Raw genomic sequence first — 17,705 nt, forward strand, 5'->3', positions numbered from 1 at the left:
ATTTCAGTATGAGTTACTCTTTTCTTTTGTTGATGGGAGCCCCCTCAAATTTTCTCCTGTGTTCTTTTGACATGCCCCTCCAATATCTTTGATAGCTTTCTTGCTTTTTGTGACAGAATTATTCTAATCTTTTATATATCTTGTCCAAGACCTGAAAGTCATTCATTTCTCCAAGGTGGGGCATACATTTGAAAGTGCTGTTTTCTCTTGGTAACAGAAATATCTTGTGATACCACCAAGATATCTTGCTATATGCATAGGTAAAATGTATCTTCCCTATTGGCACTCGTTAGGTCTCTGGTTCCTCATTTTCATTGCTCTAAAGAATGTCTCCCGTTGCTTTGGGGTGTTCCTCATCTCCACAAAGTGAGTTTCTGTGTCTCATATAGTTTATATTTTATATAGAAGTTCTCAGTATTTGTGGACAGCATCTGTGGATTCAGCCAACCATGGATCAAAATATTCAGGGATAGAAATGCATCTGTACTGAATATGCACAGACTTTTTTCCTAGTCATTATCCCCTAGACAATACAGTATAACAACTATTTATACAGCATTTATGCTGTATTAGGTATTATAAGTAATCTAGAGATGATTTAAAATATATAGAAGATTTGCATATGTAAATACTATACCATTTTATATGAGGGACTTGAGCATCCATTCCCCCACAAACACTGAAGAACAACTGTATTAGGTATTATACAATACCATATAAATGTATTAAAATCCACCTTTCATATGAAGGGAGTAACAGAATAGTAGAAGCTTAATTGTACTTATAAGTAGGGCAAAATGCTTTTAACTTGGATAGAAAGGATAGTTTGAGAAGGTAAGGATTAAGGAAGATAAATAAAGAGAGTTTGATTTTGACATAATGAGTTTGAGGTATGCAGTATATCTAGTTATTTGGTAGAAAAGTAACCTCCAGGCCTGGAGATTAGGTAAAATTGTTTTGTTGATTCTGTATTGTTTTTCAATATAAAATTGAAAAGGTGAGAGAATAAGTGACTTGCCAAAGTAAGGAAAAAGTAGCAGAACCAAGCATTTCATGAAAGATATTTAGTAGTTGTAAATACAAATATGAAATTCAGAACAATTTTTTTTCACACTTTTTTCCCTCATCTCCTTTTGGTGTGCCTATTGAAATGAACTGAATATCTTGTTTTTTTCATTAGAGTCCCAAGAGTGGCCCAAAAGAGAGGATTTATCTAGAGGAAAACCCAGAGAAAAGTGAAACAATTCAGGACACTGTGAGTATGAAATCCATGCAATGATAGTGCTGTCTTTGGCTTTCCTTATACTTAAAGTATGGTATAGACACATCTGATGTTTACATATTTTATTTTTTATTTTTTGGAAAAAAAATTAAAATTTATTAAACTTAATAAAGATTTGAATAAGTCAAGAGATATTCCATGGTTTGTAAGTATTCTTAGGTTCCTTAGTATTTGTCGTGGTGGTAACATAAAATGTACTAGTTTAACCATTTTTAAGTGTATAGTGGCATTAAGTATATTCACATTGTTGTGCGACCATCACTGCCAACCATCTTCTCCAACTGCAACTTGGTACCCAGTAAACACTAAGTCTACATTTCCCCCTTCCACCTAGCCCCTGGCAGCCACCATTCTACTTTCTGTCTCTATGAATTTGACTACTTTAGATACTCATGTAAAAAGAGTGATACAATGTTTATTCGTTCATGACTGGCTTCTCTCACTTAGCATATTTCTTCAGCTTTCATCCGTGTTGTGGCATATGTCAGAATTTCTGTCCTTTTGAGACCAAATAATATTCCATGACATGTATATACACCACATTTTGTTTATCTGTCCATTTGTCAGTGGGTACTTAGATTGCTTCCACTTTTTGCTATTGTGAATATGCTGCCTTGCCTTCAGTTTTTGTGGGTGTTCACCAATAAGAAGAATTGTTTGATCTTACATATTCTTAATTGCATGCTTTTAAGCACTCTCATTTTATTTTCTAAGTACATTTATTTACAGTTTTGTAGTAAAAGATACAACAGCATTTTGTCATGTTTTTATTGTCAGCAACATAAGGACTATTGAAAAATCAGAGACATCAAATCAGTTATAAAATCAAAATTGACTACTGCTCTAAACTAATTTATGTTGTTTCACCTAATTTCTTTTTTTTAATTTTTTAATTTTTCCTTTTTTTAGAGAGGGAGTTTCGCCATGTTGGCCAGGCTGTTCTCAAACTCCTGACCTCAGGTGATCCACCCGCCTCAGCCTCCCAAAGTGCTGGGATTATAGGCATGAGCCACAGTGCCCGGCCAGTTTCACCTGATTTCTTTTTTTTTTTTTTGGAATATTAAATCCTTGAAGTTAAAGAAAATAATAAGGGTTGTTAAAAGGCAGAATTCTGTTTAGGAGACTCAATATGTAGTGTTGCAACACTAGGAGGAAAAACTACAGGCACATATTATTCACTCAGTTTAAAACTCGTGGATCTGTTTATACAACTTCAGCTATAGCCACTATAACTGCTGTGCAAATGACTCTCAAATCATAGGCCTACCCTTCTTTGCTGAACTCCATCCAGATCTTGCAATGTTAAACTGCTGTTAGATTTAAGCCAAACTCATTTTTTTCCTATTTCTTCCAAAATTTTTATTCCCCAATCCTATATGGTCTTTAATTTTAGTACTTATGGTCTTCAGACATCCTGTATGTATGTATGTATTTATGTATGCATGTATTTGTGTATGTATATATGTATGAATGAGACAGGGTCTTACTCTGTTGCCCAAGCTGCAGTACAGAGGTTAACTGTAACCTCAAACTCCTGGGCTCAAACTATGTACCCACTTTAGCCTCACAAGTAGCTAAGACTATAGACACAGGCCACCACGCCTGGCTAATTTATTTTGGTTTTTTCAGAGATGGGTCTTGTTGTTTTTCCCAGGCTGGTTTCAAACTCCTGGCCTCAAGTGATCCTCCCTCCTTGACCTCCCAAAGTGCTGTGATTACAGGCCTGAGCTACCGTGCCCGGCACCCATGTTTATTATTTTATATATTAATGCCTCTGTACTGCTGTTTTTGTGCTGAATCCAACTTTGTGAGTTGACAAATGGAGGAGCTATTGCATGGGGAACTATCTGACAATCTACAATTTATTCTTAGAATTTTGTTATCTTTGTTCCTGTAGCAGTGTTTGTGAGATTACTTGATGATTTTAGAGCGTTATATCAGTGATTTTTCAACCAAGAGTGATTATGCCTCCGTGGACATTTGACAAATGTCTGGAAACATTTTTGATGTCTAGGACTGGGAGGCTGCAACTGGCATCTGGTGGGTGCATAGAGGTCAGGGATGCTGCTAAATGTCTTAGAATGCATGGGCTAGCCCCTACAGCCAAGAACTCTCTGGCGCAAAATGTCAACAGTGCCGTAGTTGAGAAACCCTGCATTATACATTTATGAAAATTAATTAAAAATGAAAAAATAGAGTTCGATGATAGCCTTCAATTATGTATCATTAATGGAAATCTTGGGTTAGTACTTCTCAGGTATATTAACCTCTCTGCTAACTTTGTCTTATCATTTCTGCTCTTATTTTTCCTTTCTCCTATTGTCTTCATTCACTTTTTCTTTAATTTTTTAATTGTAACCATTTATGTAAGCCAATTTTATTTTTTTCTGTAAGAAGTTATAAGTATGTATGAATTAATAAAAGAATGTGCAGAAGTGTACAGAAAGTGTTAAAGTCAGATAACCAAGTGTATAGTGAGCAAAGGATATTTATTGTTTCCAAGGGGAATGGTTTTTTCCCCCCCAAAAAAACTCATTGTTGTGGTCTTTTTCTCTGCCAGAGTGGTTCATGGCCTTGAAAATTTGTGAACCCCTACTTTGAAAATAAAGTACTTCAAAGGAAATAAACAAAAAGAAATCTCACCATTTAAGTGAACCATGTCTTTTTGATGGGTTGGCTTTATTCTTTTTCTAAATTTGACCACCAGGTAATTTTTCTGTTTCTTTTCCCTGAATGTTGCCAGGACACTCAATCACTTGTCGGAAGTCCCTCAACCCGTATAGCACCTCATATTATTGGAGCAGAAGATGACGATTTTGGTACTGAACATGAACAGGTGATGACTTTTTTCTTTCTAAAAAATAAAATTGTTACTTTCTGCAATATCTGATTTGTTGCAAAAATGAGCACGTTCTGGAGATTAAGATAACATTTGTAAGGATTTGAAGCCAAATCTTAGAACCAATAGCTCCTTGGGTTAATTGCTTATTTTAGCTTTGACCAACAGAAATGACCTTGCTTTTAAAGCCAGTGAGAGATCATTAATTTATATTTAAGTACTTCATTTTATTGGGGTTGAGTGTATTTCTTAAAATAGTATTTTTTAAAAAAATTTCAAATCCCAGTTCATTGGTGCTATAAAGGAATATGATTAGCTAGATTCTTGTCCTTGTATCCTGTGATCTTGCTAAATTCACTTATTATTTCTTGGTGCTTTTAAAAATAAGTCTTTTGGAGTTTTCTACATAGATAAATATGTTGTCTATAGTTTTTATTTCCTTATTTTCAAGCTGTTTATCTTTTATTTCTTGTTCTTGCCTTTATTGCACTGGCTAGGACTTCCACTATGAGGTTGAATCAGAGTGATAAGACATGCTTGCCTTATTCCTGCTATTAGGGAGAAAACACTCAGTCTTTCATCATTAAGTATGATGTTAGCTATAAGTATTTTTTAGAGGCTCTTTATAAGGTTAAGGGTTATTAGGTTAAGGAATACTCGTGGTTTGCTGAGAGTTTTTATCATCACTGGATGTTGAATTTTGTTGAATGAGATTATTATGTGGTTTTTCTGATTGTCTATTAATATGGTAAGTTATGTTGATTGATATTAGAATATTAAACTAGTCTTGCATTCCTGGAATGAACCCCAGTTGGTCATGATGTGTTATCCCTTTTATATATTGTTGGTTTCAATTTGCCATATTTTACTGAGGATTTTTTACATCTTTGTTGATGAGGGATATTGGTGTGTTGTTTTTCTTTTTGTAATACCTTTGTCTGGTTTGGTAGTTGGGGGTAATGCTGGTGTTTAGAATGATTTGGGAATATGAAAATTGTGATGCTAGTTTACATTATTATTGTTTTCTGTGTTCAGTATATTTAGGGATTATACAAATATTCTAGGATTTGTCTTAAAATCATACAACTTCATTTCCCACCATTTCTGCAATTAGCCCAGAAGAAAAGGATAAACAGCTATTTTATGATTGGGCAAAAAGCCTTCCACTGCATTTCTAGAAATGTTAGACTGTTTTTTACATACTGATTTGTATACATCCGAGCTACTTGATAATCGTCTCCTAAATTTCCGTTCTCCCAAAGTGGTCTTTCTTCTAACCTATCCCCAAGAGGTGGTTAATGTTCAGAGAAAGAGATTCCATAGCTTCTGTTGCTAATAAATTTTAGTGAAGTTTTTTAAATCTTGAATTTTTTATAGGGAGATCAAAGTGAAATTTGGATAGCTATGTTCAATTGAGCCTACTTTGCATTTAGTATTTGTATGTTGGAGTTACTGATGCATAATCATTTCTTCCTCTAGATCAATGGACAGTGCAGCTGTTTCCAGAGCATTGAATTACTAAAATCTCGCCCGGCTCATTTGGCTGTTTTCTTACACCATGTAGTTTCACAATTTGACCCTGCAACTTTGGTAATATATTTTACAATCTAGCAGATTCAGAGTTCTTCTGTTGATTCATGTGCCATAGAACTTTTCCTATCTATACGACGAGTGGGCAGACTTCTTTCAGTTTTCCATGTAAAGACAGATACGAAAGATAATTAAAACATTATTTTTAAAGACTTGGTTATATAGTAATAACTACATTGTTTATGGTGACCTACCTGTTCCAGACAGTCCTACTCAATGATGACCTAGCAAATTACATTTTTCATGGTTCCTCATTTTGTCTTTTTCATTCTTTTCTCCACTACAGCTCTGTTATCTCTATTCAGACCTGTATAAACATACCAATTCCAAAGAAACTCGTCGCATCTTCCTTGAGTTTCATCAGTTCTTTCTAGATCGATCAGCAGTAAGTTGCCAAGTTAATGTTGTAATCTTTGCCTTAGTACATGGAATTATTGTCCTCCTGCTTCCTATCTTCCCTCCCATGTTTTTGGATTTTACTGTGCTTTCTCACACCTGTATTATATTTCAAGTATCTTTTTTTTTTTTTATCATTTCTAAAGTAGTTTAGGCATATGAATTCTCACAGTAGGTTTTAGGGGAATATATATATATATACACACACACACACGTATATATATATACACACACACACACACACATATATTTGTGTTTTTTTGCATGTGCATAATTAGAGTGAGGAAATGAAAAAGGGAATACATATATATTAAGACCCAAGGAATAATACTTGAATAACTGAACTCTGGGTGGCCTCTTTGAAGTTTGGAGGCATAATTTTAACTAAAAAGTGGCAGAAAAGATTTCACTTACACTGAAATAAATGATGATAATGTTATATTTTGTCATTAAAAGTGTTAATAAGGTTTTTAAAGTAGTAAGTTTTATTATTAGTCTTGTTATGGGTAAATAGCACCTAGCCCTTAATGCATGCTGGATAATCATGCCGCAGGTCCCTAGTCCTTTCACATTTGCAGTTCCCTTAGGTGACTGCTTCATGCTTTTTCCGTCCTAAGACCTCCTTTCCTAGTCCTTTCTCAGCTGATAACCTTGACCTTATTGTTTCTCTGAGAAATTTAAAGTATATAGAAGAGAACTTCTACCAGATGTATCATCTGCCCTCATTATACCGTACCATGTACTCTACTGTTTCTCCTGATGCTATGGAGTGACTGTCCGTATTTTTTTTTTTTTTTTTTTGAGACAGAGTCTTGCTCTGTTGCCCAGGCTGGAGTACAGTGGCACAATTGCACCTCACTGGAAGCTCTGCCTCCTGGGCTCAAGTGATCCTCCTGCCTCAGCCTCCCAAGTAGCTGGGACTACAGGTGCACACCATCATGCCTGGCTGATTTTTGTATTTTGTAGAGCTGGGGTTTCGCCATGTTGCCCAGGCTGGTCTTGAACTCCTAGGCTCAAGCAATCTGCCTGCTTCATCCTCTCAAAGTGTTGCGATTACAGGCATGAGCCACCGCACCTGGCCTCAATTGTCCATCTTTTATCCAAGGCCAGCTCTGCTCCAGTTTACAGTGTATTTCCTTATACCTACTCAAAGACCTTACTCTAACAATTATCCTCCCTTCTCCTGCATCATCGGTTTTATATTTTCTACAGATAATCATTCACATTAGTGTGCAAATGTTGTTATTTTCCCTTTCTAAAAACACACATTTTGGCTCTACTTCTCCCTCCAACTCCTGCCCCGTTTTCTTTGTATGCCTTTACAAAATTGTCTGTACACTTTCACATTCAATTATCTACTCAGTGACTTTCCTAACCAACCTACTTAAAATCTCAACCCTTTCACTTTGTCACTTTTTCTATTATTTTTGTCCATAGAACCTTTATTTAGTTAGTTTGTTTATACAGTCAGTCTTCTGTACCTGCAGCTTCCACGGATTCAACTAACCATGGTTGAAAATATTCAAGGAAAAAAACAAAAGCCAATACCACAATAAAAAATGAAACAATTTTTTAAAAATATAGTATAACAACTATTTGCATAGCGTTTACATTGTATTAGGTATTATAATTAATCTAGAGATTTAAAGTATACAGCAAGATGTGCGTAGGTTATATGCAAATACAGTGCCATTTTGTACAAGGGACTTGAGAGTTCGCTGATTTTAGTATCCATAGGGGTTCCTAGAACCGGTACCCCATGTGGATATCAAGGGATGACTATATTCCTACTCTCCTACCCTGAATATAAGTTTTATTAGGCCAGATATTTTTGTTCTGTTTGTTTGCTGCTGTGTCCCTAACACTGAACAGTTCCTGGGACATAGTGGGGTCACTTAGGTATGTGTTAAATGAATTAGTGTTCTGATCCTACTCCCATTGTTTAAAATATTGTGTTATTTTTATTAAAATAATTTACTTTCCTAAAAAAATGACAATATATTGAAGCATGTTTGAATTTTGCATTTCTTAAGAGGGCACCAAGCTAAGTCAAAACTTTACATTTTGCTATACATGATCTATATATCAATATTAAAGTATAAGAAGAATCCTTACACTTTGATTAATTTGCTAATTATACTTTTATGCTACAGCTCACATTTATTTCATATAAACACCATCATACACAAGTGAGCTTGTATTACTTTTTTGCACTTGAGCTAGAAATGCTTTTAAGAAAGTTGGTTTGAGCTACTGCCTGTCAAAGAGAAAGTTTTAAAATCCATTTTACTTTTCTTCAAATGAATATAAAGAGATCTTACAATTTTTAGCGTTGACTTATTTTCAAATTTAAAACTTCAAATCTTATAGGATGTGTTTAAATTCTGAAATTGTATGACTTAAATAGGTATACAATACAAAATAAGCAGGAAGAGGTTAAGATATTTTCTCTTAATGCAAAATAAAGTATTCCCCTCCATTAGTTTGGGGGTGGGGGAAAACAACAGTCTGGTAATTATTATGCAAATATTATGGGGAAAATCCTAGCTAGGAATAAGTAAATTCTAAGATAGTCACCTTATTTGGTTCAGTAGCAAGAACTGTAGATGGTTGGTGGAGATTTAAAACTCCAAAAACTCAACATTGACATTCAATATTTTCTCACTGGGAGTGTGACATTGTGAGGGCTCTTAAACTTTACATAGGAAAACGATTAGGAATATTATTGGTCTTCAGAATGAGCATCTCAAATATAGGAAAGAAAAATCATGGCTATATGTGAGTACATTTTTCATATGATAATATACACATAATTTAGGTTTTACCTATATTGATCTAAATGACATATAACTGATTATATTGACCAATGATTCTAGGAAGCCAAAGCCAAAGCCAGTATATTCATTAAGTGTGTCAAAGAAGCATTCAGTCATCTAGCTAAACGACTGTAGACTTTTCCTTTATAGCATGGTCCTTGGGAAAAGGGCTCATTTTCAAGTTTAAATAATAGAATGTTCTGGAGTTGTGAAATGTGAATGAATAAATGAGCTTGTACTTGATCGTGCTTGTAGAGTGGGTATCCAAGTTGTATCCCCTTACTTTACAGAAGTACTTATGTACATCTTGAAATATCTTTAGTGTTGTTACACCTTTTGTTTGCATTTCATTTTAGCACCTGAAGGTTTCTGTTCCTGATGAAATGTCTGCAGATCTAGGTAAGCTTGGAGCACTAACATCCTGGAGAATTACATCTTAATAGATATGTAGCTCAGCTCATCTGTTCAGGTTTTATCTGTCACATGGTGACTAGTTGATCACCTGAATCACAACAGAAAGACAGTCTATAATACATTTAAAGAGTAAATGAGGCCGGGCGTAGTGGCTCACGCCTGTAATCCCAGCACTTTGGAAGGCCAAGGTGGGTGGATTACCTGAGGTCAAGAGTTTGAGACCAGCCTTGCCAACATGGTGGAACCCCGTTTCTACTGAAAATACAAAAATGAGCTGGCATGATGGTGCATGCCTGTAATCCCAGCTACTTAGGAGGCTGAGGCAGGAGAATTGCTTGAACACAGGAGGCGGAGGTTGCAGTGAGCTGAGATTATGCCATTAACACTCCAGCCTGGGTGACAAGAGCAAAACTCTGTCTCAAAAAAAATAATAATATGGCTGGGCGCAGTGGCTCACGCCTGTAATCCCAGCACTTTGGGAGGCCGAGGCGGGTGGATCACGAGGTCAGGAGATCGACCGTCCTGGCTAACACAGTGAAACCTTGTCTCTACTAAAAAACAAAAAATTAGCCGGGCATGGTGGCGGGTGCCTTTTGTCTCAGCTACTCAGGAGGCTGAGGCAGGAGAATGGCACAAACCCGGGAGGTGGAGCTTGCAGTGAGCTGAGATCGCGCCACTGCACTCCAGCCTGGGCAACAGAGCAAGACTCCATCTCAAATAATAATAATAATAATAATAATAATAATAAAATAAAAGAGTAAATGAAATTAGAATTCTGGGATGAAATATACGAACTGCCCTGAAGAACTTCCCTCTGGCATATTCTAAGTTAAGTTGTACGAAGTAGCATTGCTATGTTGCCAACTGTATGTTGCCCAGAACATACCTTTAGATAACATAATTCCTTTCATTTATGAAGAAAAGAGAAGACCTGAGCTCATTCCTGAGGATCTGCATCGCCACTATATCCAAACTATGCAAGAAAGAGTCCATCCAGAAGTTCAAAGGCACTTAGAAGATTTTCGGTAAGCTTAGTGGTAGATAGAATTTCATATGATTATTCTAAATTAATTTTTTTAGTTAAGAAAAAGTTGCATGTTAAATACTTAGCTTAGTACTAGATAAACCATATGGTCTTATTGTTATTAAAACATAATGAACATCTGGAGCCAAAGGGTTAGAGTGGAACTGAGAGTCCAGACTCTCCATTCCAGGCACTTGCAGGATCTGAGCTCAGTGCTGTGTCTGTGCTAAGTGTGTTCCTTTAAGATATTGTATGTGTTCTTGGAGTCATTGCTTCTAGAATTTTTTCCTCTGGTATCCTAGATGACATGGACCCATAAGTGGAAAAGTGACATTTTTCCTGTTCCTAGAAACCATAGCTGTGAAGACTGTGATGAAGCGTCCCCAGAATGAGGTAGTTTTTCTTTAGGCTACCTCAGGAAACTTCTCTATTCCCTTTAGGCAGAAACGTAGTATGGGACTGACCTTGGCTGAAAGCGAGCTGACTAAACTTGATGCAGAGCGAGACAAGGACCGATTGACTTTGGAGAAGGAGCGGACATGTGCAGAACAGATTGTTGCCAAAATTGAAGAAGTATTGTAAGTAATAGAAGTATATGTGGAAATGCCCTCTCTACTGAGATACTAGTTATGCTTGAAGTACCCTTTGGGTAGGTTTAGAAAAACTGTCAGATTGTGTATGTGGAGCCGTTTATTTTGTCATAGTACTTGAGAAACTGGATTTTTTTTTCTTTTTTCTGATACTTTTAGATAAATTTCTTGTGTTCCTTTTTCTGGGTGGTGGTAAATGGGTAACTCTAAAACTTCTAATCAGTGATCAAAAACAGGTTGATTACTTTCATTATTTTCAATTTATAGGCCTTGGAAATATTTCTTGCCATGAAGCATATACAGTTGGTGACATGAGGGTGAAACAGATAAGGTTCTTTAGGGGATCAGGGTTCTTTTGGTATTTTATTCTAGGGTGTGGCCCAAAGCATTTGGCTCTGTTCTGTTATTTCAGGTATCTGAGTTAATAACAATTTTTAAGGCCAGGCATGGTGGCGCACTCCTGTAATCCCAGCACTTTGGGAGGCCAAGCGGGCGGATTACGTAAGGCCAAGAGTTCGAGACCAAGCTGGCCAACATGGTGAAACCCCATCTCTACTAAAAACCCCAAAATTAGCCAGGCATGGTGGCACTCCTGTAATCCCAGCTACTCAGGAGGCTGAGGCACGAGAATCACTTGCGCCCAGGAGGCGGAGGTTGCAGTAAGCCAGGATCATGCCTTTGCACTCCAGCCTGGGTGGCAGAGTGAGACTCTGTCTCAAAAAAATTAATTAATTAAACTTCCATATTTCATTTGTAAATTTTTTTTTCTTTTTTTTAAGGATGACTGCTCAGGCTGTAGAGGAAGATAAGAGGTAACATAACTGTTTTTTTTTCCCCTAGAATTTTAAGAAAAAAAGAACTATGTTTTTTCCTTTCAGCCCTAAATTACAATTTATTTCTTTTAACTTACAAATACAGTTTGTGGTGTCCCTCTGGTGGCTTGTATGTTATTTGACTAATATTCTACTGTTGTCCTGAGTAGAATTCTCTTCTCTGTGCAATGACTAGTTAGTTCTTTAGTGTTTGTTTGATTCATTTCAATAATTCCAACCTTGGGGTTTTGGAAATCATTTGATGTCTTTATTCTACCAACCCTCCCTTCTCAGAAGTCTTAATTTACTTCGTCCTTTCTCCTCCAGTTCCACCATGCAGTATGTTATTCTCATGTATATGAAGCATTTGGGAGTAAAAGTGAAAGAGCCTCGAAATTTGGAGCACAAACGGGGTCGGATTGGATTTCTTCCCAAAATCAAGGTAAGACTGAAATAATGTAATAGCATGTTCAGGCCTTAGGGCTTCTTTACATTTGGTTGCAGTGTCTTCCATCATCTTAGTATTTACTTAATCAGCAAATTAATGCTAGTCATACAAACATTTATAAGATACTATCTCTGTTCTCAAGAAACTCAAAATACAGTGAGAAATCCAGACATATAAACTATTATTAGACAATGTGAAAAGTGAAATTAGCAGTTTACAAAGAGTGCTATTTCTGATTCTGTTCATGCCTTATACTTTCCTTTTACTTTGCCTAAACTAAATACCCCCTGTGTTGCTACCTAATCGTCATGAACATCTTTAGTGGCAGTATTCTGTCAGTTTGTAATTATTTGTGTTTTTGTTTAGTGTTTACTAGATTGTAAAGCTGTATGAGTACAAGGACCTTCTTTATTATTGTATTTTCAACTGTTAGCAAAATGCTTAGTAAATATTTGTTGAATGGATGAATGGTTTAGAATAAGTTCCTGGTAAATGTGCTATAAAACTACCCTTTGATTTTCCAAAGCTGTCAGTGATAAAGAGTTTGAAGAAAACATCTTGAGTTTGAGGTGTACACGGTACTGTGTGCGAACTTTTAATTAGTGCTCTGTGTGCATACACACGTGCACGGGTTTTCATTTACACTTAACAATTTCTTTGAACTAACCATTAGCATTACACTATGAAAATCGCAAAAGAAATTTACTCTGTTACATATCTCTTATTTTTTGTACTTCAACTCTAGCAAAGTATGAAGAAAGATAAAGAAGGGGAAGAAAAAGGGAAGCGAAGAGGATTCCCCAGCATCCTGGGACCCCCACGGAGACCAAGCCGTCATGACAACAGTGCAAGTATGTTGAAGTTGAAGTGCTGCATTTTCAGTACTCCAGGCCCTCTTCACATCAGAGGCTTCTTCAGCTAGAATGAATTTCTGGAGAAACGAGTTGTTAAGATGATTTTACTGAATTCCCAATATGCCTTGTTTCCATTCAGTGTTATTTCTGAACTAAGTACCCCCTATGTTGCTACATAATTGTCATAAACATCTTTCGTGGGCTGGACGTGGTGATTCACGCCTCTAATCCCAGCACTTTGGGAGGCTGAGGCGGGCGGATCACAAGTTCAGGAGATGGAGACCATCCTGGCTAACACAATGAAGCCTGTCTCTACTAAAAATACCAACAATTAGCCAGGTGTGGTGGCATGCGCCTGTAGTCCCAGCTACTCGGGAGGCTGAGGTAGGAGAATTGCTTGAACCTGGGAGGCAGAGGTTGTAGTGAGCCGAGATTGCACCACTGCACTCAAGCCTGGGCGACACTGGAGCGAGACTCTGCCTCAATAAAACAAAAAGAAAAGAAAAAAAAAAACAAACGAAAACACACATCTTTAGTGGCAGTATTCTGTCAAATGTCCATAACATAGTTTACTTACCTCTTCTGATTCTGTTTCCATTCAACTTGTGTTTGTTAAATTAAAAAAAAAAAAAAAGTGTGTATAGATCTCTCCACCACACTGTTTAGTCTCTTTATACATATTTACTTAGTCTCCATACTTCTAAAATTTCTCCACCTCTCCATTGTACTTTATTTTCTGATTTCCTTTTCACCCCAGGCCCAATAAAGAGAGATCAGCTCACTTGAGATGGCTGCAGGAGAAATAAGGATGGTGGTACCATGGGGAGGGGTCATGTGATGGTTCTTATCTCAGGCAGTACCACATTTGAAAATACTGAAGCCAGGTACGGTGGCTCTTGATTGTAATTCCAACACTTTGCAAGGCCAAGGCGGGAGGATCACTTGAGCCTGGGAGTTTGAGACCAGCCTGAGCTACATGGTGAGACCCTGCCTCTACAACAAGAACGGCCAAAATAAGCTGTGTATCATGGTGCATGTGTGTAGTCCGAGCTACCTGGGAGGCTGAGGTAGTATTGCCTTAGTATGGGGAGTCCAGGCTGCTGTGAGCCATCATCTCGCCACTAAACTCCAGCCTGGGTGACAGAGTGAAACACTGTCTCAAAAAAAAAAAAAAAAAGCTATTGGCATGGTAGAGTGGTGGGAGTAGGATTGTGATAGTGAGTGTCCCACACAATGACGAGTTCTCCCTCAAATGCCATGAGTGCCTCTTGTTGAGAAACATTGAGAAGGTGTGAAATTTTTAGAGGAAGTTAAAGAGATGGAGGATTTCACAGATGCTAACCGTGAGTTCCAAGGTATACAAAAGAAGAATTTGAGGAATTAAGAGATTAGGGTATAAAAAGCTGTGTGAGGGTGGAGAATGCTCTGGATATTGAACACCTGAGTGGGAGTGTTTGGCTTCTTGTGGTGACTTTGTGAACAAGGATAATTAGCAGGATGGGGATTGGTCTGGATGGTCTTTGAGGCACATTATGATGATGAAGGTGTGAGTGTTGGGGGAGAACTGGGGTGGGAGCTTACTAAGAACTCACAAAAATAAAGACTTCATCTTCATTCTTACAAACGAACACAGCTCCATGTCTCCCAGCATTCCTCCTCCCTCTGTCCACCATTGCTCTCCTTCTTTTCTCATGACCCTTCTTCTTTCCCTACATCCTCCTCTTCCTCGCTTTCATCGTCCTGCCTCATCCCTCCTCCATCTCCTCATCTTTCTGCTCTACCTTCCTCTCCCTTTCTCTCTTTTCTTCTTCCTTCCTTCATCTGTCTGTCTGTATGTTTCTCTGCATAACAATCCACTATATATATTTTTTAGGGTCTACCATGTTTCACACATTTTACCAGATTCTTTTACATTGTCCTTTTTTGCTTTTAGCTAATTTGCAATGCAGATTATTTTATTTATTTTATTTATTTATTTTTGAGACAGACTCTTGCTCTGTCACCCAGGCTGGAGTGCAGTGGTGCAATTTCGGCTCACTGCAACCTCCGCCTCCCGGGTTGAAGCGATTTTCCTGCCTCAGCCTTCCGAGTAGCTGGGATTACAGGCATGTGCCACCACGCCCAGCTAATTTTTGTATTTTTAATAGAGACGGGGTTTCACCATATTAGCCAGGATGGTCTCGATCTCCTGACCTCATGATTCACCCACCTCGGCCTCCCAAAGTGTTGGGATTATAGGCTTGAGCCACCGCACCCGGCCGCAATACAGATTATTAACCATCATTTTCTGATCAGTTGGCAGAGCCATGGAACTACAGAAGGCGCGCCACCCTAAGCACTTATCCACACCCTCATCTGTGAGTCCTGAACCTCAGGACTCTGCCAAGTTGCGCCAGAGTGGGTTAGCAAATGAAGGAACAGATGCTGGATACCTGCCTGCCAATTCCATGTCTTCTGTAGCTTCAGGGGCCTCTTTTTCCCAGGAAGGAGGGAAAGAGAATGATACAGGTGAGCTATTACTGTAGTTCAGCTTAACTAAGCATCAAGATTTTAAAACAAACACACTAACTGAAAAATAGAGTGGCAAGTTAATCAAGACTAAATCCCAGTTTAATTTAATTTTGACATTTTAATATGCTACAACCAATAAGAAATCTATGCCGAATGATAACTTAAGTTCTCATTTGTCCAAAAAAATATTTATTAAGCTCTCTGTCAGGCATTAGCTTTGTCCCGGATGTTAACATGCAATAATTATACACAGATGCTTGCCTCATGCAGCTTTCTCTCTTGAGAGCGATAGTCACAAATATAAAAAATGCAAATTGTGCCAAGTCCAATCAAGGGAAGGTAAAGGGAGTATTGAGGGAACTGGTCAGTAGTTAGAGGCAGATGTGGGTATCTAAAGAAGACTTTTTAAAAATCTGAGATTAACTAGAGGTTTTATTTTTCAATGTTAATAGGAAGCCAGCTGAAAGAAAGGGTAGAATATGTGGGAGACAGTATGTAAGTAGTAGAACAGAGTTGTGAGGAGAGAGGAGATGAGATGTAGAGTGTATGTAAAGGGTAAGACTATTTACTGAGAGTGAGAGTTCAGTGAGAAGAGCAAGGGAATTTGAAGAGTAAAGAAAGATATGAAGTAATCGTAGATAATTGGGCAAGGAGCTTATTACCATGTCTTCATCCTTGTTTGGGAGGCGGTTCAATTTCTGGTGGTGACATGATCAAGAATGAGGCTCTGGGAGTGGTCCCTGAGGTGCCATAGAGGAGGCTACTAGGGATGAAGACGGCAAGGAACCAAGAAGCCAAGAGTTTGAATAGCTTAATATTCATGGCTTGTGAGGTCACCAAGTGTGATTTTTATCATGGAGAGGAAAACTGTGAGCCACCAGCCAAAGGTTTAGCATTGCTAGATGATTGATATGAGGAGGAAGAGAATGTGATAATATCCAGAGCATGAGAGCCTCAGTGGAGCAAGAGATTATACATGAAGACAAGGCCTGGTGCAGTGGCTCATGCCTGTAATCCCAGCACTTTGGGAGGCTGAGGCGGGTGGATCACCTGAGATCAGGAATTGGAGAGCAGCCTGGCCAACATGGTGAAACCCGGTCTCTACTAAAAATACAAAAATTGACCAGGCATGGTGACATGCACCCGTAATCCCAGGTCCTCAGGAGGCTGAGGCAGGAGAATTGCTTGAATCCAGGAGGTGGGTGGAGGTTGCAGTGAGCCAAGATTGTGCCAATGCACTCCAGCCTGGGCAACAGAGCGAGACTCCATCTCAAAAAAAAAAAAAAAAAACGACAAGATAATGGTCCAAAAATCATATTGAGGAACAAGAAGGCCATTCATCTCATCTCCACCCTGACATACACCATATAAGACAGAAATATCAGTTTCTGGCTCAGAGGGCTGTAGCAGAAGAGGTAAGCCGCTGGGAATAGGCAGGTTTCTACATAAGGCCAAGAAGTACTGGTGACATTTGGAGAAAATTCTGTGGATTTTGTCAAATATGGAACTCTGAAGATGTTAGATTGAGTATATGCATTGATATTTCATGGCTCCTGTGACTTATTAAAATAAAAACATGGTAGGTGGCAGATGAACAGAAACCATAAAGAGAAAGAAAGTAGAGGAAGGGAATATGTTATCAGGAAATAAGAGATTTTAACAAATACTTGGCAGATTGAAAGCAGACAAGAGTGTAAAGAAGCCAGGCATGGTGGCTTACTCCTGTAATCCCAGAACTTTGGGAGGCTGAGGCAGGAGGATTGCTTGAGCCTAGAAATTCAGGACCAGCTAGGGCAACATGAAAAGACTGTCTCTACAAAAAATGAAAAAGTCAGCCAGTCATATGGCATGTGCCTGTAGTCCTAGCTAATCAAGAGGCTGAGGTGGGATGATCACTTGATCCTAGGAAGACAAGGCTGCAGTGAGCCATGTTCTTGCCACCGTTAATGCAGCCTGGATGATGGAATGAGACCCTATCTCAAGAAAAACAACAACAGAGAACCACAAGATAAAACCATAAAGGAAGCCAGAGCCCACAATTTGTTTAAACAGTCCAAGATAGAACCCAGTCTGCTCATTGGAACCCTGGAGAGACTTTGGGCTCAGAGTTAGCATATGTTATGCAGTGC

The 17,705-nt window shown here is 38.1% G+C and overlaps 1 protein-coding gene across 5 annotated transcripts in view; it reads left to right on the plus strand.

Annotated features, from left to right (window-relative positions):
- The window catches only part of ARHGEF12 (Rho guanine nucleotide exchange factor 12), a 152,823-nt gene that overhangs the window by 99,897 nt on the left and 35,221 nt on the right, over nucleotides 1-17,705 (plus strand). For all 5 annotated transcript variants that reach the window (XM_031015915.3, XM_055356135.2, XM_031015914.3 and 2 more), the window contains 11 exons: nucleotides 1,181-1,255; nucleotides 4,026-4,118; nucleotides 5,601-5,711; nucleotides 5,998-6,096; nucleotides 9,280-9,322; nucleotides 10,257-10,362; nucleotides 10,802-10,939; nucleotides 11,731-11,763; nucleotides 12,091-12,205; nucleotides 12,957-13,062; nucleotides 15,361-15,573. In XM_031015915.3, the coding sequence (XP_030871775.1) occupies nucleotides 1,181-1,255; nucleotides 4,026-4,118; nucleotides 5,601-5,711; nucleotides 5,998-6,096; nucleotides 9,280-9,322; nucleotides 10,257-10,362; nucleotides 10,802-10,939; nucleotides 11,731-11,763; nucleotides 12,091-12,205; nucleotides 12,957-13,062; nucleotides 15,361-15,573 (1,132 nt within the window). The remainder of the gene's footprint in view (nucleotides 1-1,180; nucleotides 1,256-4,025; nucleotides 4,119-5,600; nucleotides 5,712-5,997; nucleotides 6,097-9,279; nucleotides 9,323-10,256; nucleotides 10,363-10,801; nucleotides 10,940-11,730; nucleotides 11,764-12,090; nucleotides 12,206-12,956; nucleotides 13,063-15,360; nucleotides 15,574-17,705) is intronic.

Source organism: Gorilla gorilla, chromosome 9 (genome assembly GCF_029281585.2).
Source record: "Gorilla gorilla gorilla isolate KB3781 chromosome 9, NHGRI_mGorGor1-v2.1_pri, whole genome shotgun sequence".
Taxonomy (NCBI): Eukaryota; Metazoa; Chordata; class Mammalia; order Primates; family Hominidae; genus Gorilla; species Gorilla gorilla.